The following is a 23,590-nucleotide window of genomic DNA, read 5'->3' on the forward strand; positions in this document are numbered from 1 at the left end:
ATAAACGTTTGGGTACAAGTGCCCCTATGCATCAGCACTCCTGTATCCTTTGGGTAAATTCTTAGCAGTGCTATTGCTGGGTCATAGGGTAGATCTATTTTTAATTTTTTGAGGAAACTTCACACTGTTTTCCACAGCGACTGCACCACTTTGCATTCTCATGAACAGTGCCAGAGGATTCCCATTTCTCCACATCCTCGTCAGCATCTATAGTCACCTGATTTGTTCACTGTAGCCACTCTGACCAGCGTGAGGTGAAAACCAAACATATTCTTGCAATATGATTCAGCAATTGCACTTCTTGGTATTTACCCATGGGAGTTGAAAATGTGTGTCCACAAAATAACTGCCACATTGATGAATTTGATGATATTCATAGCTTAGTCTAAGTGCCAAAACTTGGGGGCAACCAAGATGTCTTTCAGTAGGCGAGTGGATAAATCAACCATGGTACATCCATACAATGGAATACTTTTCAACACTAAAAAATATGAACTATCAAATCATGAAGAGACATGGAGAAAACTTAAATGCATATTACTAAGTAAAAAAAGCCAATCTGGAAAGGCTACATACATACTGTATGATTCAACCTATATGACATTATGGAAAAGGCAAAACTGTAAAAACACTGCAAGCCTTAGTGGTTGCCAGAGAATGTTGGGGGTGGTAAGATATGTATAGGTTGAACACAGATAATTTTTACAGCAGTTAAAATATTCCTTATGATGCAGTAATAATAGGTACATGTCATTATACATTTGTCCAAATCTGTAGTATGATAGCTTTAAAAATTTTTTTTCAAATAGTTCTTACGTATGTGTTATCACAGCGTTGACATATATCGATTGTTATTATTATTTTTATTTAATTTACATGCCTCTTAGCTTATGGCATATGGTGTTTGTCTGCAGTAAAGTTGTTATTGTCTAAAAGTTTTGTGTCATATAAGGATATCCCTTCCTGGTCCTTTTGCTAGAGAAAGAGTAGGTTTCATTTGGGGCTTTTTTCTTTTTTTTCTTTTTTTTTTTCTTTCTTCCAGTCTGTACCCTTTGGCATTTTCTGGCTTTCAGATTTTTCGGTGCCAAATTTAGGATATATGATGTGATGAGAAAACCGGGAGAACTCACATTCACATCCTTCCTTCACATCCATCCTTCCTTCATCACATCTTTTCCCTACTTTTCAGAGTGCTTCTATATTTGTTTTATATAAAAGACATTCAAGTTTCTTTAGTTCTACATAGCAGCTCCATATTCTCAGAAATGGAACCCCACCGTGTCTATTCCAATAGTTCTTTTCTTTTTTTTTAACTCCTTCTTAAAAGATAATATTGATCCTTAATCTAGTATCAACCAACAAAGTATATATGAAGATAGATTTCTTTTATTGTGTACTTGGGAGTTGACTCAACCCATATCTAGCTGCAAGATGGGTAGATATACTGAATTTCTAGTATAAATTCTAGTGTCTAGATTGTAGGAATTTACCAAGTTGGGTTTTTTAAATTTTTTTTTAATGTTTATTTATTTTTGAGAGAGAGACAGAGACAAAGACAGAGAGACAGAGAGACAGAGTGTGAGTGGGGGAGGGGTAGAGAGAGAGGTAGACAGAATCTGAAGCAAGCTCCAGGCTTGGAGCTGTCAGCACAGAGCCCAATGTGAGGCTTCAACTCATGAACTGCAAGATCATGACTTGAGCCGAAGTTGGACACTCAACTGACTGAGCCACCCAGGCGCCTCCTAAGTTGGTTGCTTTAGCTAAACTATGATAGTATTGCCTCTTAGCCCCACATTTGATTCTCTGGCAATCTGAGTTAATAGAGTATTTATTAGTTTCCTAAAAGAAACTTTTAAAGTCTCCTCCAGTCCCTTCTCCCTATCATATAAAATTATGAATCATGCCACCAGCATGTAATATGTGACTTCTGATCCTCATGTATGCTTTGACTTCTCTGTCCTCTTATTTTTTAGGTGCTGCAGGATGTAAAAAGATGTTGAGAAGTTTAAGAAGGGGAAGTGGAAAGGGTATTATGGCTATATCGTATCTCCTTCCAGTCAGTTCAGAAATATCTATATCTGTATCTATCTATCTATCTATTTTTTTTTTTCCTGGTTGGATGTAGGCATGTTTCTCTAAGCAAGAGGGTCAGACTGAATGAGAAAGAAACTTTTATTCTCTATGTGGGCCATCCTTGTTTTCAGAGTGATGCATGGATCAGTCATTACTTGCTCTGCTCATTTCAGTTTCATTGGTTTAATTGTTAAAGGAAATTCCCCCCAAATTTAGATGGTAGTCAGTTTTAAATGTTACTGTATTTAATCTCTTTCTTTGGTTCCTTATAGGCATTTTAGGAGAAGGGAGTGGCAGCCGGCTGAATGCCACTTGGAACTAAAATCTCCCAGACTAAGCTAGTCTTAAAGGAAATTTAAAAGTAAGTCTAAGTGCAAACAAGTTTTTAAAAATTGAAGTGAATGATTTAAGTCGCTAAAATAATCTCTTCATTTAAAAATCAGGGACATACAAAAATAATTTTATTGTCTGAGTTTTTAAACCTTTTCAAATCTGTGAATCAAGCTCCTCTTGGTATTTGAATAGGTGCCATCTGCTGATCTGTAACAGAGCCAGTTTTTGCATTTGGGCCTAAATTTAATACTTAATTCCAATAGATGAAACATGCAGATCATTATAAGCAATGAAGCATTTGCAGGTTTTTAATTTAATACTTTCGTAACACTTAATTTATTAGTAGTAATTTACATAGAATCTTTAAAGGTACTTGTTATTAATTACCTATACTATTATGTCAGTTAAATAAGAAAATTACTTAAATAAGCTAAAGGTAGGTATCGGGTAGTTATAGATGCATTAAAAAGTTTTTAAAATTCCCATATTTAGAAGTTTCAAATAGCAACCAGAAGCTTAGAACACTAAGTATGTAACTCAGCTGAGGGTTTTTACTGATTTGGATTGAGCTTGGTGAAGCTTGTTCATGTGTCTTTGGTCAGCTGTGAACTGGTATGTGACTTTGCTAACCTTGACCTGTTCTCTCATGTCTGGGTCATTACGCTTACTTCCGTTCCATGTGTGCCATTCTCCAGTAGGCTAGCCCAGGCATGTTCTTGTGGTGAAAGGGGTGTGGAGAGCAAGCGCAGAAAATGTACTGTATCTTTGGAGGCTTAGGTTTGGAACTGTCAAAATATCACTTCCTTTCACAAGTCACAAAGGTTGAGAGAATAGACTCTAGCTATTGATGAACTGCAAAGTAACAACTGAAAGGTTATAGATACAGGGAGGGGTGAATAATCATGGCCACGGATTCAATCCGCTATTTTCGAAACGGATGGAATTGGGATTAGGACCCTGTTTCGTGCCTCCAGACTGGGTTTCTTTTTATGTTACAAACTGTTCTTCCTATTTACCTATATGATAAATTTGAATGTTCATTGGGAAAAAAACATTTGTGACTTAGTGTATGTCTTGGTCCTCAAGTACTGATCTAGAAAGCTGTGATACAATCGTATTCTCTTTATCTATTGAGTACTAAGTACTTCTTCACAAAATCAGTGTTAGAGGATCTGAAGAAAATAGATTTTATATACTTGGAAATGTCTGGTGTTTTCCAAATGTTATCAGTACAGTGAAACTTTGGAAGGTTAAGAAGAATTATTTCACATTACTTTACCCATTTATTTCATTTGACTATAAATCTCAGGGAAATAGAGTGATAATATTGGAATTGGATTACTCTGGTTATCATGGTCTTAATTTCACTTTACATCCTCTATCCTAAAAAAAAGTTATTACTATCTAGAAGTGATTCCTTTTGGAAAGCAAGTTACAGGGTCAGGTATATAACTTCAAGGTGTGTTTTACCTCATGTTGAAATTTTTATTACAGACCACTTACCCCTCGTTGTTGCCTTTGCCTTTGTACACCGGCAGATAGATGAAAGAGAAAAAATTGTTATGAAATTGTGGTAGCTTCAAGCTGTCCTATTTGTTTGTCCCCAGATCTTTCTATAACAGTTCCAAAATGCCCTCCTGCCAAAATTAGGCTCGGAAAAATAACTTATTTCATGTTGGGGTTTTTGGAGCAATGGTGGGGTTTGGAGATGATGGCCAAGAAAGAATTCTTGAAGATGTCTTTGGTGCAAAAAGTGATTTTAATAAAGCATGGGAACAGGACCCGTGGGCAGAAAGAGCTGTGCTGGGGTTGTGAAGAGTGATGGATTATATACTGTGGAGTTGGGAGAAGTAAAGTCAAGAGGAAGTTTCTTAAAGCCATTCCCATATGCTAAAGAGGATTTAGAGATTACTGGAGGCCTGGCTATTGTCAAACCTAGGTTGTTTTTCCCTCAAGCAAAGCATTATAATTAAGATAGTAGGGAGTTCCTAGAGATTAGACTATTGATAAGATTGCCTATTTCTTGTAATATTGCTAAAATATTTGTAAACTGATACAGACTCGATTAGTTAAACCATTTGTTTTTTGTCCCTTCCTTTGTTCTTGGGCAGTCAGGAGTGCTTGAGGAATACCACACATATTCCACCTGTAGGGCGGGGGGGTGGGGGCGGTGGGATAGGTTGTGGCATGTCAGCTTGCCTTATGCTCCCTCATCATTTCATATATAACACATGTTTGAAATGAGCAGGAAATGCAGCCAAGATTTGTAAATTAACAAGGAAAAAGTTATTTCTGAAAACATTTGGGAGCCAAGGAAGAGTGTTTGCCTTAAAACATTAGGGCATTCCATTTTTTAGTAAATTAAATAATTTTTTCAAAATCTCAGAAGGAACAACATTAACACTTGTTTTTCTGTATATATGAACAATTCTTATTAAAAAAAATTCATTGTTGGGGCACCTGGGTAGCTCATTTGGTTAAGTGCCTAACTGTTGGTGTTAGCTCAGGTCATGATCTCGCGGCTTGGTGGGTTCAAGCCCTGCATCAGGCTCTGTGCTGGCAATGCAGATCCTGCTTGGGATTCTTTCTCTCTCCTTCTCTGTATGCCCCTCCCCTATTTGGGCTGTTTCTGTCTGTCTCAAAATAAATAAATAAATAAACTTAAAAACATAAAAACTCACTGTCACAAATTAAATGAGTTGTCTAAATGTATAGGATAACTGATATTCTGATACCTGTTAAATCTTAAATTGTATGAAATTTAATTGTGTGCTTCAGTTTTTCCATATGTGAGAAGGATTTCTCTTGATCCGCCACCTGCAAAATAGACAGGGATAGCTAAAGGGATCCAGAACGAGAATCAAATCTCCCCTCTTTAATATAGACCACTGTTTAGCCCTGACTTCTTGATAATTACATTGTTAGGTCTCTGCTAGATAGGGAATTATCTTGTCAACTTATCTCTGTGGATTAATATAATTCAAGGCAAGGAATATTTGCTAGGCATTGTCTGTATAAGACAATGAGATGCTGAGGAGGATAGAGAAGATTGGCAAACTGTGGTTCCCTGACCACAGGAAACTTAAAATCTAATTGAGAATAGGATTTTTTAAATGGGAGGTATAGGCATACTTCAAAGATATTGTGGGCCCAGTTCTGGACTACCGCAAAAAAGTGAGTATTGGAGTAAAATGAGACATATAAATTTTTTTCATTTCCCAGTGCATATAAAAGTTATCTTTGCACTATACTATAGTCTGTTAAAAGAGCAATGTGTGTACCTTAATTAAACGTACTTGAATTGGTAAAAAAAAGCTAACTGTCATCTGAGTTTTCAACGAGTCACAATCTTTTTGCTGGTGGAGGATCTCACCCGATGTTGATGGCTGCTGACTGAACAGGGTACTGGTTGCTAAGGGTTGGTGTGTCTGTGGCAATCTCTTAAAATAAGGCAACAATGAACTTTGCTGCATCAATTGTCTTTCTTTCATGAATGCTGTTTGATAGCTTTTTATCTACACTAGAAGTTCTTTAAGAATTGGAGTCAATCTTATCAAACTCTGCCACTTCTTTATCAACTAAATTTATATATTATTCTAAATGTTTTGTTGTCATTTCAACAATCTGCATAGCATCTTCACCAGGAGTAGATTCCATCTCAAGAAACAACTTAGCTGTTACAGTTTTATCATGAGATTGCAGCAGTTCAGTCACATCTTCAGGCTCTACTTATAAATCTGGTTCCCTTGTTCTTTCTAACACACCCACAGGTACTTCTTCCAATGAAGTCATGAACCCCTCAAAGTCATGAGGATTGGAACAACTTCTTCTAATTTCCTGTTCCTGTTGATATTTTGACTTCTTCCTATCAACCATGAATGATCTTAGGGACATCCAGAGTGGTGAGTCCTTTCCAGAAATTTTCAATTTACTTTCCCAGATCCATCAGAGGAATCCCAGTCAGTGGCAGCCATAGCATTATGAACTGTATTTCTTAAATAGTAAGAGTTGAAAGTTGAAATTGCTCCTTGATTCACGGGCTATAGAATGATGTCTTGGCAGGCATGGGAACATTAGTCTTGTCAAGATATCCATTGGAGTGATGGAATACCAGATACATTGGTCCTGTGTGACCAGGTACATTGTCAATGAACGCTAATATTTTGTAAAAAATCTTTTTTTTCTGAGCAGGTCTCAGCAGTGGGCTTAAAATAATGAGTAATATAGAGAATAGGCAGAGTACACTTAACATAATACTTAAGGGCCCTGGGATCATCAGAATGGTGAGTCAACATTGTCTTCAAATTAATATCTCCAAAGCTAGGCATTGACTTCTCCTCTCTAGCTATGAAAGTCCTCGATGGCATCTTCTTCCAATAGAGGCTGTTTTGTCTATATTACAAATCTGTTGTTTAGTGTAGCCACCATCATTAATTAGTTGGCTAGATCTTGTGGATAACTTTTTGCAGCTTCTACATCAGTACTTGCTGCTCTACCTTGCACTTTTATTTTATGCAGATGGTTTCTCTCTTTAAATCTCATAAATCAACCTCTGCTAGCTTCAGACTTTTCTTTGGCAGCTTCCTCACCCCTATCAGCCTTCATAGCATTGAAGAGAGTTAGGGCCTTTTCCTGGATTAGGCTTCGGCTTAAAGGAATGTTGTGGCTGGTTTGATTTTCTATCCAGGCCACTTAAACTTTCTTCATATCAGCAACAAGGCTGGTGGGGTTGTGTGTGTGTGTGTGTGTGTGTGTGTGTGTGTTTACCATTTCTGTACTCACTGGAGTAGCACTTCTCATTTCTTCAGGAACTTTTCTTTTGCCTTCACAACTTGGCTAACTGGCACAAGAGGCTGAGTCTTTTTAGGCTTTCAACATCTCTGTCTCACAAGGCTTAATCATTTCTAACCTTTGATGTAAGGTGAGTGACATGGCTCTTCCCTTCACTTGAACACTGAGAGGGTTATTGTTCACTTGAACAGTATTGAACATTGTAGGGTTATGGACTGGCCCAATGTCAATATTGTTGTGTCTCAAGAAATAGAGAGTCCTGAAGAAAGGGAGAGACACATGGCATGGCTGGTTGGTGAAGTCAAAACACATACAATTTTGCCATCTCCTAAGGGTAGAGCTTGTGGTGCCCTAAATGCGATTCTAATAGTAATATCAAAGGTAACTGATCACACAGATCACCATAATAAATACAATAATAATGGAAAAGTCTGCCATATTATGAAAATTAACCACGTGCCACAGAGCCATGAAATGAGCAAACGCTGTTGGCAAACTGGCATTGAAAGACTTGCTCAATGCAGGGTTGCCACAAACTTTCAATTTGTAAAAAACGCGGTATCGGAGAAGTATAATAAAACAAGGTTTGCCTACGTTGTTCTTGCCAGGGCCCCATTTATAGGAACTTGGATTCCTTTGGGATCTTTATAAGCAATTTACAAGGAGACAAAGGCTTATGTAGGTTAAGAATCTCGCGGTTGGTTTGTTGATTTCATGATTCCTGACTGAACCCTTGGACATGAAGCGTATGTTTTCAACCTAACTCAAAATGACACATTTTGACTTGGCCCTCATAAATTAGAGGGAGAATCTGTTCTGTCATTATGGTGTTTTGCAGCATCTTCCTGGTTGTCTCTTCCCATCATTGTAAGGTGTAGTTATCAAGGAACTGTCAGTCTGGTAGTATGGCCTTTCTCTTGAAATAGAGATGTTTGTTTTTGGAGGTTGCCTATCTCTTCTTTTTGAGTTTTCAGCCTCCTGTGATTTTCAGGTGGGATTCAACATCAATAGACTAGATAAATCACTAGAATTATGTAGATATTAAATGTTAAGAGAGGAAAGGTGAGCTAGGGTCAACCATTAAGAGTGCAGGATATTACTGGATGAGTGGTTTCTTAAAAGGTAAGGGTATCCAAGATACTGAAGAATATAACCAGTCTCATTTAGGATGAAATACATTCTTTAACCTTCAGGAAAAATGTGTTTCCATTCTTATATTTTTCTTACACATCTCCTAATTTCTTTGCATATTTAGTTGCTTTCCATATTTCCATCAGTCTTGACTGCATTTAGAAGAATTCTAATGCTTAGAAACCTTAGTCTCCAGTGAAAACTAATTGAGTAACCAATTGTGAACTGTCAGTGACATCAGAATTCCTTTTATGCCAAACTTATGAATCAATTAAGCACAGAGCATGTTATCCAAATATCCATATCCAAATACCCTTAGTTTTCTGCATTAGTCAAAAGGTCAAACCTATGTTTTGTAAGGAATGCTTCAGCATTCCATCTGATTAGAAAAGGACTAAATATCCAATTCATTTAATCTAGTTTATCGTCCAAGCCAAACATTAACGTTTCAGGTTCTCAAAGACCCTGAAAGCTCACTTAACAATTACACATGGCAACTTTTAGACGGACCTAATTATTATTTTAAGTCATCTTTCTTGCTGACAAATTGCAATAGAGACAAGAGAAGCTTATTTGACCTTCAGTAGACCTAAGTAGACAAGTTTTATTTTTTAATACTGATAACTCTATAGACATGTATATCTTATATAACCAAAAGTTGTATTAGTTGAAACCCGAATATATTCCATCTGTGTTCATTTAAACGTTAATCAATTTGTTCCCCATTTTCCATTATTTTCCTGGGACACTGGTGGGGAATCTGAAGTGGGAGGTCCAAGTGGGGAGCTCTTTGCTCCTTGACCTGAGGGTGGGAGTAGTTGGGAGCCAGTGGTACCTGAGGGTCGGAGGATAGTATAGGAACCAGTTTGTAGGCTGCACCCAAGGTGATGCAGAAACAGGAGGAAGGGGAAGGTGAGGTTCTGCCAAGAAGCCCAGAGGCAGACAAAAGCCCAGAGGGTAGAGAAAGTGGTCTCCCAGTCCTAAAATCTGTCAGCTTGAACAGATGAGCAGGTGCAATTTTTTTTTTTTTTTTTTCCACCACCAAGTGGAAATGGGGAGTCCATGTCAGGCCAGAGAAGATAGGGAAGTTCCTGAAGCAAAGGGACTTTGGCAGCTGCTTGGGAATATTTCTTAAAGTCCCGGTCCTGAGGTAGCCTAACAAGAGACAGTTGGTTCTAATTATCATCTGCATTTTGTGGGAGCCTGCCAAATGTCTTCTCTCCCATCCCCACCGTGGGCATCAGGAGCAGGAGGAAGGTGCACCCAAGTCCTTCTCTGTACTCTACAAGAGATGCTTGAAAATGAAAGGTTTACAAAAATGGGGACCTGGGAGGTGAGCCATGTCAAACTGTCAGAAATGGAAGCAAGTAGAGGGCCACCTTCCACTGTAGTTGGGAAACCTGTGAGTAGGACCCCTTGGAAGTCACCCAGGTCACTCCTAGGAGGATACCCCAGGGATAAGTCCTGGGCTTTTCCACCCATTTCCCAAAGGGAGAGGCTGGCCAAGACAGAAAGAGGAGATTTCCACCGATACCCAAACTGGAGGTCAGGGATCAGGTTCTGCCGACAGCCTTCAGGCATCCACTAAAGAGTAGCCTTGGCCAGGATTCATCAGTTCCTGTTCGGCCTCCGATTGAGGTTTTCCTCAAAAGGAAATTGGGATTGCACGATGCCAATGTTCCCAACTACATTGGGGGATCAGATGGGAGGAGACCAAGGATCCTGTCACCAGAGACTTGAGAAAGGCAGCCTCGCTGTTCGCTGTTAACTGGCTGAAGGGTGCCCGTTATGTGGTTTAAGAGTTTTGTTGAGATAAAGAAAAGAGGGGGTGCTGCCTGCTCTTTCCTTACAGATAGAAGATGTTGATATCCCAGACGAGCCCCCATAGTAAGGTTGCAGGGTTTTTTTTACCACAGTACCCGGGATTCGTTGTCTTGCCGCTTCAAAGAATGAAGAGGTGGACACAAAATGTGTAGCAGGCACAAGTTTATTAGAGTATAAGTTTAGAAAATAAGAATAGTAGGAAAAGTCTCTTTATAGAGAGGGGACATTCAAAAGTGAATGCCCGCAGACTATAGGCAAAGATCTTTGTTTTATAAGGGTCTGGTTAGCACCCCCTTCCCTTCTCCCTCATTCCTTCTCAGGTTCTACCATTATTGACTGGACAGCTGTAGGTGCTGGGTTGTCCATTCCTGACTGGCTCAACTCCATTGTGTGAGGAGTCAGGCTGGTTATACTGTCCCCTGTATGACGTAAGTTTTATGGTTTAGCTAGGTATTTTGATTGTCAAATTCCTGACGGGAACCTGAGGGGGAGTAGGTGCGTCTCTTCCATTCTTAAGAGGGACCTTATGCCCGAGGGGGTTTGCTGTAGTCAAACACTTGCAGCATTGTTCCCAAATGTGTGTTTTTCCCCATCTAGGGACCTCAGGTCCTAACCCTTCCCTCTCTGCCATTTTATCCTGTTTCCCTGTTGTAGTGGTGCCCTTCCATTTTGGAATTAAATCCCCTTTTTCTTTTCTTTCTTTCTTTCTTTCTTTTCTCTTTCCTTCTTTCTTTCTTTCTTTCTTTCTTTCTTTCTTTCTTTCTTTCTTTCTTTCTTTCTTTCCTTTTCTCTTTCTTCCTTCCTTCCTCCCTCCCTACTTCCCTTTCCCCCTTCCTTCCTTCCTTCCTTCCTTCCTTCCTTCCTTCCTTCCTTCCTTCCTTCCTTCCTGTCAGCCTTTCTGTCTGCCTGTCTGCCTTTTAAATAAACTGGGTCTTCTCAGTTCTAGTAACTGTCAGATCAGGTTTAGGGAGGACATGGTCGGCATACTCGTTTAGAGATTTATGAATCACCCAGGCCTCAAATGAATAATTTAATAAAGCACTATAGTTTTATCTATTGATAGGTCTACAGTGAGAAAAGTCTTTTATGTACAATTGGTGCAGGAATCCATCCCATTTTCCAGTCACTTAAGTAATCATATGCCCATGGTGTCTTGTTACTATCTGCACAGAATAACAGGCACAAAGATTGGCATATCTGTGCTATTGTCACCATTTCTCTGAAGTTTACCTCAAGTTGCCTAGTTTAGGCTACCATTTAAAGCAATCAGAATTCGAATTCACATCAATAAAGGTATGTCATTGAAACTTTTTTTTTCTCTCTCAACCCTCATTTCCAGAGATAGCCAAATGAAGACTATTTTGCTTGTAAAACAAGTCTAATTTTGATTTGGTCTTGGGGCTCCTGGGTGGTTCAGTCAGTTCAGCGTCCAACTTGGGCTGGGGTCATGATCTCATGGTTTGTGGGTTAGAGCCCCGCAGCACAGAACCTGGAGCCTGCTTCAGGTTCTGTGTCTCCCTTTCTCTGCACCTCCCTCACTTGCACTCTGTCTCTCTACTCTCAAAAATAAATTTAAAAAAAAAACAAAAAGGGATTCGAATGTGGAGGCTAGGTGAATGTGCATGTAATGGTTAGCCTATTAATATGGCTGTATCCAGAGGTTATGCAGTGTAAATTCTTACCAGAGACTCTGTATAAGGGCAGGTCAACAAGGAAGAAGGCATGAGAAAATGAGTGAGAGCCGAGGTAAGTATCCATTCCTTTCCAAATTAAGTCCCATGATTAGAGTGGAAATTTTTATTTTTGCCCCCTCTCATGGCATGAGGGAAAGATCTCTCCAAAGTCTCCCTGTGTGCTTCCAGAATGCTGACTCACTACCAGGCTTCACAGTGGAGTATGTTCATTAGACCACAGTTTCTCAAACTTTCTGTGGTGGAGGACCAGTTTGCTTCCTCCCCTGCTCCTCCGTCTACTGTGGGCTGATACTTTCATAAAATACAATGTAAATGAATCACTGAAAAAATGAGACACAAAACAAGACAAACAAAATACAAACCTGAGATTTAAATTACTAGGTTCAAATATTCTGTCAAATTGCAACAGACAAAATACATCAGTGGTAACCTAGTGTGGGGGCAGGAGGAATGAGAAGACTGAAGGATGCATGAAACCTACGGGGAAAAGCTTCTTTTTTGAATAATGAAAAAGTTCTAAAGTTGACTGTGGTGACTGAATGCACAACACTGTGAATACACTAAAAGCCACTGAATTGTACACTTTTAGTGGGTGAATTGTAGGGTATGTGAATTAAGTCTCAATAAAGTGGTCTAAAACAAAAGATTATAGGAGCTTTATTCACACTTGCCAAACCTGGGAAGCAGCCAAGGTGTCCTTCCATAGGTGAGTGGATAAATCAACTCTGGTTTCTCCAGACAGTGGATATTATCCAACCCTAAAAGGGCATGAGCCACTAAGTCATGAAAACACATGGAAGATCCTTAAATGCTTATTACTAAGTGGAAGAAGCCAGTCTGAAAAGGCCACACACCTTATGTATAATCATACGATATGAAAGTCTGGAAAAAAAACAACTCTGAAGACAGTAAAAAATCAGTGGGTGCCAGGGATAAGGGGGCAAGATGGGATGAATAGGCAGAGCACAGAGGATTTTAGGGCAGTGCAACTACTCTGTGTGACACTACAGTGGAGAACACATGTCATCACATGTTCAAGCCCATCGAACGTCCAACAACGAGTGTACACTAATGTAAAGTATGACTTTGAGTGATAATGATGTGTCAGTGTAGGTCCACTGATTGTAATAACTGCCCCATGCTGTTTCTGGGCGTTGATAGTGGGGGGAGGCTGTGTGTGTGTGGTAGGGAGGAAGAGGGGCATATGGGAACTCTGTACTTTCTGCCCAATTGTGCTGTGAACCTAAAACTGCTCTACAGAAAGAAAAAGAGAAGGAGGAAACAGAAGAAAGAAGAGGAAGAAGAAGTCCCGAATACCTCACAAGGCTCAGCTCAGTTGGCACCTGTTGTAAAAATTTCTCTGGCCTTCTCTCTTCTCCTTCCTGGGAGAAGAACTGATTACTCTGATTTCTGCGTTTTCATTATGTTCTTATTCCTACTTCCTTTACTGTTTATATCACTTTTCGTAGCCATTTACAGGACTCACTAAACTATGACCTGCCCAAGCGTTGAGGCGATACCATATTTTGTTGATATTTCTACTAGTAATACTACACTGTAGAGTTCAATAAAAGTTTGGTGTGTGATGGAACGAGAGACATTTTATAGCCAGTTAGTATCTTAAATGCAGTTTAAACAGATTTTGCCCGAGACTCGGTTTTACAGGCTTTTTGGAATCCTGAAAATAGCCGTTCCCCATGTGGCTCATCCCAGGGACAGTTATGAGGATGGGAAAGAGAGAGCACTGGGGACTGGACCTAGGAAATGGAAAACATATGAGAATCATTTTTTAAATCTTTTTTAATGTGGGGCAACTGGGTGGCTCAGTCGGTTGAGCGTCCAACTTTGGCTCAGGTCGTGATCTCAAGGTTCATGGGTTTGACCCCCACATCGGGCTCTGTGGTGGTAGCTCGGAGCCTGGAGCCTGAATCAGATTCTGTGTCCCTCTCTCTCTGCCCCTCCCCTGCTCACCATCTGTCTCTCTGTCTCACTCTCAAAAATAAATAAAAACATTTGAAATGTTTTTGATGTTTGTTTTTTGAGAGAGAGAGAGAGAGCGTGCGAGCAAGAGCAGGGGAGAGACAGAGGGAGAGGGAGACACAGAATCCTGGAGACACAGTCCCCAGGCTCTGAGCTGTCAGCACAGAGCCTGATTTGGGGCTTGAACCCACGAACCACGAGATCATGACCTGAGCCGAAGTCAGATGCTTAACAGACTGAGCCACCTGGTGCCCCAAACATATGAGAATCATAAACCAATGACTTCTCCTTACTTATCTATATGGAATGTCTTCAAATACAAGCATATCACTGTCCTAGAGCTTTTGGAAAATACTGCTTCTTGGACACAATCTAACCTAGCACAGTATGAACCAGACTTCTATGTGGTGACACAGGTCAGCTGGGAAGATGTCACAGCTGACATGTGAGAACACCTCACTCTACCAAAAGCCATCTCTGCTACCTCGGGATGGCTGCCTGAACTGCTCCTGTGAGAGCTTTATATTAAGGCTTAAGGGTTAGATGTATGTAAACTCTGTGAGATGTATGGCATGTTAAGATTTGTTATTCATTTATGACTTCCTGAGAGTCGTACATAATCTAGTTCTTGAAAGCAGGTTCTCAGAGGGCAATAGAAGAAACCTATAAAGACTTTGGTGCCACGAATGAAAAGGAAAAAGTACCTAAGGGGATGATAGAATAACAACAACAACAAAAATTTTCTTCTAGCATTTAATACACAAAGTAAATATTCACAGCCACACAACTGCTTTAATTGTAGGACTAGGGTGACTCTTTATTTTAAGAAGTCACTTAATGTTTAAAAGAGGTGTTGAGAACATTGGGGATTTCATTGTCAGGGCTCTGCTATTTTCTAGCTAGGTGATCTTGAGAAGTCATTTACCCTCTCTTAGCTTCAGTTTTGTTCTTTGATAAAAGGGGCAGTAGATACCTGTCCTGCTTACATCAATGGGTGATTGTGAAAACTGCTTGCATCATAGGGTGATTTTGAGGTTGCTGCAAGTAAAATGCTTAAGTGTTGGCAAATGATTTATAATTGATGTTAGCATAGACATTGGCAAATTATCTGTATTTGATGTTAGCTGTGAACCTCCCCTACTAAATATCAGTGGAGGTAATTTCAGTGCTGTCAACAACAACAACAAAAAACCCCCTAAAAACAGGTGTACCATCAATCCCTCATTCCTTTAAATTTTGAAGGCTCTTTGGGGCGCCTGGGTGGCTCAGTTGGTTAAACGTCCCACTTCAGCTCAGGTCATGATATCACAGTTTCTAGAGGGCCAAAAGGCATCTGAAGGGAGATTTTTGGGGATGAAAGAAGAAGCTCCTATGCTTCTCTTTAGGAGAAAAGTAGAAAAGAGAGAGAAGGTCCATTATCCCTGAGAATGACCCCCATCTCCCAGGTGGCATCCCTTGTGCAGGATATGTCAAAGGTTCCTGGTGTCAAAGTGACCGGAGGTGTTTCTTGAAGTTGCTATGACCACCAATCAGCCAACCAAGGACTCCTGAAGGGGGAATGCTACCATCCCACTGCTTCCCCATTGCATTCTAGATTACAGACGGGTGCCTGTTGTAGGGACCAAAATAATGTACCTTGAAAGCAGTGCCCTAAAAGGCCATGCCTTGAAGAATATGCCCTGATGGCCATGCCTTGATTACCTAGTCTGTGATGAGCATGTTGTGGAGGCCATGCTTTAGTTTCTTGAAAAACCTAAGATTTTTAGCCCATGAAAAACACGAGAAAATTTACGGGGTGGGGGAGAGCTACCCCATTTTGTATTTTAAGTAGTTAGTAGAGGATATTGACTGAAAACAGTAAAGATAGGAATCCATCATGATCTAAGTGACATGCCAACACACATAGCCTTTACAGCCAACTCCCTAGAAAACGGTCCCTGACTGGGTTTTAATTCAATCAGGTACTGATTTGGCTGGCTCCCAGTGGAGGTCTCCCAGCGTGAAGCTGCTAGACCAGAGATGTGGAGGGGATCACATTAGACCAATGAGGAGGAAACCTCACATGAAAGTCTTAAGATTGGCAGCTGTCCTGGTTATTTAGGTGGCTGTCCCATGCCCAAGACAGACAACTTTGTATAAAGGACAAGAATAAAGAGAGGGGATCAAGTTTCTGAGTCTTATTACCATGCTAGCCAGGGTACTAACTTCCAGCCAAAAGGCAGGCTTTCTTCTCCCCGTAGAGTAGCCATGGGTTAGAGAATTGCAGCCTGAGAAATCAATATGAAAGTGTTCCAATAAGACCATATTTCTTGGAAAGCCCCTGAAATAAGAGTAAAGGAAGAAAAGAGAGTATACTCACTGAATTTGCACCGTCTCAGAGTCCCAATGAAAAGACTCAATGTGCCATGCTGGGGACGAAATGATGAAGTTTTGAGGTGACGGTGGGGGGACGGTCTGGAGCCGATGGCCAAGAAAGAATTCTTGAAGATGTCTTTGGTACAAAAAGGTGGTTTTATTAAAGCACAGGGACAGGACCCATGGGCAGAAAGAGCTGGACTATAAGTGTTGGGGGATACTTTTATGGAGTAGGGGGAGACAAAGTCAAGAGAGAGTTCCTAAAGGGATTTTCATAGTCTAAAGACTCAGATAATTGGAGGCCTGGCTATAGTCAGGATAAGGTTGTTTTTCCCTCAGGCAAAGCATTAACATTAAGACAGTAGGGGGTTCCTGGACATTAGGCTGTTGACAGGATTGCCTTTTTCTGGTGAACTGGTGGAGACTCTTTATCAGTTCAGCCATTTGTTTTTTGTCCTTTCTTGGTTTTGAGTAGCCTGGAGTTATCTAAGGAATATCACACATTGTCCACAGTTGGCAGGTAGGGGACTGTGTGCTAGCTTGTGCTTGGCCCCTCAGCCAGCCTCATGCTCCCTCATCAATATGATGAAAAGATGAGGTAGAAAAACAGAGGATGGCAGGGTAGGGCAGAGGGACCTGCAGGAGGAGAGGTGGAGGGACCTTCTGGGCTGGTAGGTGGGGAGGGGCTTGGGGCACACCCTCTCCAATTGTCCCCTCCACCAACCCTCAGAAACCTTTTGTGACTTTTCAGTGCTCTGTGATGTAAGCCTGGAGAGTTATATAGTCAGGCATCGGCACACTCGCAGCTCAGTTACCTATAGGCAGCCTTGCGATTCAGTTACCTATAGGCAGCTTTGTGATTCTCTCATTTCAGAATAGTGCTACTGAACCATGTTGTGCTTTGGCTCAACATGCTTCGAGACTGACCCCAACTTCACCTTCTTGTATGGGTTGGGGTTGCTTCTTCTGTTCCTGTGCTACCTGATGGGGATTCCATTTCCAACTGGGAACACCAAACCCATCCAAAAGGTAAGGAATCCTGGGGGAGTCCTGAACAGACATTCGTATTGTTTCTACTTCTAGTCCCAAATTTTAAAATGAGTTTGGTAGGATTAGACACAACTAAAATGGGAAGTCTAAAAGAAGAGACATTCACTCCTCTAGGAGGAGAGATCTGGCAGGGCTAAGGGTTAAGAAAGTACTAAGGTTTAGTACTTATCTGGCTGTGGTGGCGGGTCTTGGATAAAATCCCAAACATAAGGATTTTGTAGTCTTAGTTTGGGTTTAGAGAGTATGGGATGTGTGTAAGAGAACAAGGTTCCCCAGCACTTGATCATGGGTCACGTTCTCATGTAAGATTTCACTCGACCGAGCCTTCATGTTGGGCTGATCAGGAGAAGAGTGCTAAGCCTCTGAGACACACTGAGCAGAGACTAGGGTCCAAGCTCTGTCCCAGGATACAGGGTCCTACCTGATGGAGCACTGATGTGACACTTGGTCCTCAGTTTCTGTTTTTTTTCCTTAAGTTAGAAAGTATACACATGCGCACGTGCGCGCGCGCGGGCACACACACACACACACACACACACACACACACAGAGGGTGGCCCCAGGAGGAGCAGAGAGAGGGAGAGAGAGAATCCCAAGCAGTCTCTGTTCTGACAGCACAGATGGGGACCTTGAATTCACTGGAGACCAGTGAACAGAGATCATGACCTGAGCCGAAATCAAGTGTCAAACACTTAACTGTCTGAGCCACCCAGGCACCCCAAGAATGTCTCCATTTCTGAGAGCAGAGTGAGAGATGAGTCCCAAGCTCCTCATTCTTTGATTTTCATTCTAGCGTCAGGGCAGAGCCAAGAGGAGGAGGAAAGGCGGTACACTGAAAGGTAAGGTTCTGCTTGTTCCACATGAGCTCTCCAAGGGTGACCCTTCCTGTCCTTTCCATGAGGTTCCAGTTCCATGATTTCTGAGGATGTCAGCTACTAGACACAGTGCCCCCCTGAAAATGGAGGCCTCAGAACACTCAGAACTGGAGGCCCTTAGATTCCTTGCTCTGCCCAGCCCTGAGTGTGGAGCCATGGTGGACCTGGGCAATCAATGGTTGTTGCCCAGTGGTGGCCGTGTGAGATGTCAGGAGTCAGAACTTCTGTCTCCTGATTTTGTGCAAGACCTGTGACGTCACGGATACTCAGGATTCCTCCCTGAGGTAAGCACTGACTTCTGTGCTTCACAGAGGTGGTTTGAGCATCACATGATGTAATGTAAATGAAATACTTTAATGCTATACCATGTGTCACATCATTGACCATTTGACCTCATCTACCGATTATTGGGGCATCCAGAATCTAATATCGCAAGGGTGTGTCACAAAGGGACTCCTGTATAATACCTGTGTTTCCACCTTCACTACATATAACCCACTCTCCTGGTTTCCCAGGTTGGAAATGCCTTCAGAGAGAAGAGGAAGAGATAAGGACGCTGATGTGTAATATAAGGAGGTGACTACTCTTTCCCCTTCTATCCTGATCCCTCCTAGAGCATGATTTATGCAATTGTATGAATTCAGTGCAACCTGCCAGTCATGGGAGGGGGGTAGCCATAGGAATGGGTACGTGAATGAGGGCCCTGGGGTGAAGGTTACTGAGTGTATTATGAAGTCATAAATGTGGGGCATTGTGAAGGAGCAGCAGGCTTCAGGTGGCCCCTCCCTTGGCAGGTCAGCAGGGGCTCCTTCCCTTGTTCTGGCCCTGGCTGCAGCTTTGTACCTCCTGTCTCCTGCAGCCCCCTAGGCCGGCAACGTGATACAATCCACTTTCGTCAACTGTTATGTCCAGACCCCTTCTGTGAGGTGTGTAATAACACAACTGCTGAGATCAATCGGATGCTGTACCCAGAGGCCCTCGAAGATGCTACTCCCTTGGGGTCCACAGCTCCTGTGACTGACTCATTGTTCACTTCATCCCCTGCCTTCTCAGCAGACCCTCCAGGAGACCTAATATCAGCTTCTCTGCCTGAGCCTTCCCTGCCACTTGCCTCCACCTTCCCACCTAACCCAATGACCCCCTTGGCTGACTATGTTCCACTCTCACCACCGGATCACTCTTGGCCACCACAGCCTTGTCCTCCCTTGGAATCTGATTTCCCTGAGGACCATTTCCCACCCCAACCCCTTGCCGTTTCCCCTCTCCCACCATGTGATGCTCAGACAGTGGACCCTGTTGTTCAACCAGAGGCCAAATTGTCTCTAAATACCATCTTCTCTCTTGACTCCCCCGTTTCCCAAGATGTCAACTCCTTATCGGAGTTGTCCCAGACAAAGAATCCCACTGAGACCTGTGCTTGTCATCATGCACCACCAACCCTGTCTGCTTCACCACCACCAGACAGCACTTTAACTGTGGCTCAATCTAAATCAGTTTCCATCACCTTGAAGCCTGTTCCGGAGAACTCATCTCCAGATGGCCCTGTTGGATTGTCCACTCATATCCCAACAACCACAGGCACTGACCATGCAAGCTTGTGTGTCTCAGACTTCTCTTGGTGCAAAACTCATGCCAAAGACTTCTTCCCTTCTACCTTGGCTCAATGTGATTTCAGCCAAGAGATTCTTGCCCTCCGTTCTGAGGCTTCTTCCAGGGGAGACCCTGTGCCCTACGTTGTAGAGCCTGGCAGCCTGTCTTTCCTCAGCCCTGAAGTCCTGGCACTTCTGGAGAAACAAGTCCAAAAGAGGAGTGATTTCTTGATATGGAAGGGAAAGAAGGGTTCTTTTCCAAAACAACTCAGGCCAGACTACACACTAAATTCTTTGGGAAAAATGTCAGAGTCAGTTGCTGCCCAGCCTGACTTAGCAGCCTCCCTTCCTTTCTGGAACAGCAAAGACAAATCAAAGGAGCTACATGTGCATCAGCAGCCCCCCTATCCTACAACCTTGGTAGAGGTCCATTTACAGCCAACACCTTTGCAGCTCTTCTGGGGTCTCCCAACTCTGGATACTGAGTCTTTGCCCCCTGTTGCCCATGTCTCAGAGGATTGTTCCTCAACCTTTATTTTCAATAGAATCTCTACCTCCACAGACCAGGAATCCCCAGGACTTCCCCCTCCACTTCCTCAGGCCCTGCCTGAGATCCAGCCTCAACCCCAGCCTCAACCCCAGCCCCTACCTCCCACTCAAGTCCAGCCTGAGACCTACCTTCAGTCCCCACTCCCAATCCTGCCATCTAGTCCTCTACCCCAGATTAAGAGCTGTGGAGTGTGTTTTCATAGACCCCAGAATGAGTTGGAGTCTCTCATCCCCTCTGAAATTCAAGACCTAGAATGGAATGTTTTGCAGAAGCAACAGGCAAGTTTGTGGGGTTTACCCGCTGTGGTTCAAAGATCCCATGAGGCCTTTTGTCCTTCGGCTCCTAACTTGTCTAACCGCCGGGCCTTCCAGGCCCATGGTGCAGTCTCTATCCTTCCTGGACAGTTTCCTCTCAGTGATGAGCTTCGTAAGAAACTAGAGCATCACCTCCGAAAGAGGCTCATCCAGCACCGGTGGGGCCTTCCCCGCAGGATCCATGAGTCTCTATCACTGATGAGGCCTCCGAAGAATTTTTCAAACATACCTGAGGTGGGGCACTATCGTAGACTCCAACAGACCTCTAAGAGTCAGAGTAGCAACACTCTAAATGTTGGGTTGAGCCAACCTGAAAGCTTCCATGAGGGGGACTCAGAAATGCTTCAGCTAGAGGACCCCTTTGGGAAGGATCTGGGAAACAACCCAGAGAATGGGCCAAAAGATCATCTGTTGAGTGACCCAGAGAGCTCTTCAGATAAGGATATGGGGTATCATGCTGAGGAAGAACTTATGAGCCCACCCGAGAATACATCAAGGGCATCTGTGGAGAGACTAGGCCAAAGGCAACTTGAAAATGTCCTCAGAATACATCTGAGCAAAAAGTTGGAGGAAATCAATGAGGGTCAGCTCCCCGGGACCGTGCATAGTTCATGGCATACTATGAGTCAGACATTGCTTCATCCTGAGAAATCCCACACTGAAATACAACAGAGAGTTCTGCCACCATCAGTGGGTGGGGAATATTGCCTGAATACCTCCCGGGAGCTTTCCTTCATTGAATCCAATGCACAGCAGATGCCGGAGTCCCATATTAAACAATGCCATCACAGAATGGTAGAGGGCCTTCCCCCTAAGGACCTTGAATCCATAGCTATCTTTAAATTGAAAGAGGCCCCATCCCAGTCCTTATCCCATTCGAACCTGGCCTGCTCAACCAACCTGATTTCTGGGTCCAACTCAAAATCTGGGGACTTCAAGTCCCTTAGAGGAAGCTCTAAATCTCTCCATGGAGACAAAGTGGGAACAGCAAATTCAGCCCCCATCCTGGATCATTCTCTCCCTGCCACCTCAACTGTGGGCAAGGAAGGACAGGGAATCCCAGCAAAATCACCGCATCCTATCAACCATGGGCTTGCAGAGGAAGTTCAGGAAATGAAGGATGGCAGACAGACTCTTCAACCTATCAGACAGAGCAGCATAGGCAAAGCAAGCCAGACACAGACTGTACCAGCCAACAGATGGCCCTCAAAGCAGCCCGCAAGGCAAGCTGGCACCAGGCATGAGCCAAAGGATAAGACCGTAAATCCCAGTGATAGAGTCAAGATGCAACAGGGCAAGATGGTGGTGAATCCAGAACCTGTTTCTGTGCCCAAAGTGTCCAGGGAGTCATTCAGGGTTGAGGAGCCAGATGGGCGTCAATCAAAACCTAGAGATATCTTGACAACCAGCCAGCCAGGAAGCCCCCAAATGATAAATGTGAATGTAAATGAGGACAAACGTACTGTGACCATTAAAAGCCACCCAGCAAACACATCAATTCCCCAGGATCCTAATTTAACAGAACGGCTGTATAAGGAATTAAAGCTTAAATTGGAGCAAAGACAGCAGAGGTGGGCCCAGAGCAAAGACAACGACCTGCCCCCCTCGACTTCCAAGGCCTCCCTGACTCATGACCAGGAGGACTCCAGTGGGGACATGGGAGCTTCCCAGGTGCTTCACGTCCGTGTGCAGGACACAGGAATTAGCACGGAACAGCAGCAGGATACTTGGGTCCCTAAGCATGTCTTAAGGAAGCACCAGCACAAGAATCTCCCACCAGCTACAGAGACAGTGAGCCCTCCGTGTTCCAAAGCACAAGAGTTTGGTGGAGGGGATGCAGGGTTGGGGACATCCCAGCCTGTAAGGAAGAGTTGCCCTCCTCGGGACGTGGCACTGGCGGAGAAGCCTGGGAGCCAATCCTCCCGCACCCTATCACAGAAAGGTCAGCCTCCCCGTGAAAGCCTTTTTAGAAAAAAAGTGAAGGCTATTTTACAATGGCTTAATCCTGGCAGAAAGTGCAAAAGACAAGAAAACTCCCAGGAAAAGGGCATCCTGCCATGTGTGCAAAGCAGAGGCATGGTTCAAGGTAGAGCTGCCTTTACTGGGAGGACCGAAGCTCAGAAACTCAGGAAAGATGGTGGGAAGTTCTTAGAAGAGAAGATGGGGCACCGGCATGCTACAGATAGCGCCTGTCCTCAACAGCCCCTTCTGTCCTCAGCCAAGTTTGGGAAAACTCGGAAGGAAGCACAAGTGCAGGCCCAGGCACAGCCTGCCCAGGGGCCTCCTCTCAGCTACAGGGCTCCCTCCTGTAAAGAGAGAAATACCAAGTCCTGTCACCAACAAGCTGTCTTTGTGGGCCACAGCCATTCTCCAAGTATTAGACAGATCAGGGACAAGGGCAGACACCCCCAGGAAGCTGTGGCACTTAAGGGCCAGCTGCTGTGTCAGAACCATCGCCTGTCTGTGTCCCACAGGGAGCCTGTGCCCCACCCACACTGCACCTGCAGGCATCAAGCTGGCCAGGGGCCTCCAGCCACTCTCACCAGTGCTAAAGGCACGGTATTTGGAGATCTGTGTCTATCATTTAGACAGAAAACCCTTGTCCAGAATTTCGAGAGGGGGAAATTTCGCAGCCTGAATCCCACAAAATAATCCCTTTGATTCTCCCCAATAAACATTCCTCTAACAGTGATGTCTGTTCTGTGTACTGTGTTGGTTCAAGGTGACCAGTCCCCCTGTTGAGGGGGATCTCTTGGGGGACCATGTAGTCCAAGCCCATTTCTTCTCTGATGAAATTTGAGGAGATGGGCTCTGTTCTGCTGCCTCTTAGCAGCTCTCTCCTTTACCCTCTTTGAACGCTTTATACCTTTTAGAGTAAGTCTTCTCTATCTGAGGAGGATCAAAGACAGGTATGGTTTTCAGAACATAATGATTAAGCCACTGTTTCCTTCTTGCCTGCTAGTGTTACAGTGGCTTCCAGTTACCAGAGGATCCCACAGGTGGGTGAACTCTGAATGGGAGTGTCTGGGCTG

General features: G+C 43.2%; 1 protein-coding gene across 4 annotated transcripts; it reads left to right on the forward strand.

Annotated features, from left to right (window-relative positions):
• The first annotated feature begins 1,994 nt into the window (after window positions 1-1,994).
• On the forward strand, window positions 1,995-23,250 carry LOC122233249 (spermatogenesis-associated protein 31D4-like). Of its 4 annotated transcripts, XM_042965055.1 has the most exons (7): window positions 1,995-2,027; window positions 2,346-2,434; window positions 6,177-6,308; window positions 17,056-17,210; window positions 18,024-18,069; window positions 18,621-18,681; window positions 18,965-23,250. In XM_042965055.1, the coding sequence occupies exons 4-7, from the start codon at window positions 17,073-17,075 to the stop codon at window positions 23,208-23,210; spliced, it is 4,491 nt and encodes a 1,496-aa protein (XP_042820989.1). In that variant the 5' UTR covers window positions 1,995-2,027; window positions 2,346-2,434; window positions 6,177-6,308; window positions 17,056-17,072; the 3' UTR covers window positions 23,211-23,250. The 4 variants fall into 4 exon arrangements, with proteins under 4 accessions (XP_042820989.1, XP_042820990.1, XP_042820988.1 ...); XM_042965056.1 differs by lacking the exons at window positions 1,995-2,027; window positions 2,346-2,434; window positions 6,177-6,308 and adding an exon at window positions 16,839-16,852; XM_042965054.1 differs by lacking the exons at window positions 1,995-2,027; window positions 2,346-2,434; window positions 6,177-6,308 and having other exon boundaries at window positions 16,938-17,210.
• Window positions 23,251-23,590: the final 340 nt, after the last annotated feature.

This window comes from Panthera tigris, chromosome D4, assembly GCF_018350195.1.
Source record: "Panthera tigris isolate Pti1 chromosome D4, P.tigris_Pti1_mat1.1, whole genome shotgun sequence".
In the NCBI taxonomy this organism is placed as follows: Eukaryota; Metazoa; Chordata; class Mammalia; order Carnivora; family Felidae; genus Panthera; species Panthera tigris.

What these genes read in the sequence shown, in the direction of transcription:
- LOC122233249 (XM_042965055.1), top strand. Translation starts at nt 17,073, where the DNA reads ATGTTGTGCTTTGGCTCAACATGCTTCGAGACTGACCCCAACTTCACC. An exon ending in ACACCAAACCCATCCAAAAG is followed by an intron (nt 17,211 to 18,023) that starts GTAAGGAATCCT and finishes TTTTCATTCTAG; the next exon opens with CGTCAGGGCAGAGCCAAGAG. An exon ending in GAAAGGCGGTACACTGAAAG is followed by an intron (nt 18,070 to 18,620) that starts GTAAGGTTCTGC and finishes CTGGTTTCCCAG; the next exon opens with GTTGGAAATGCCTTCAGAGA.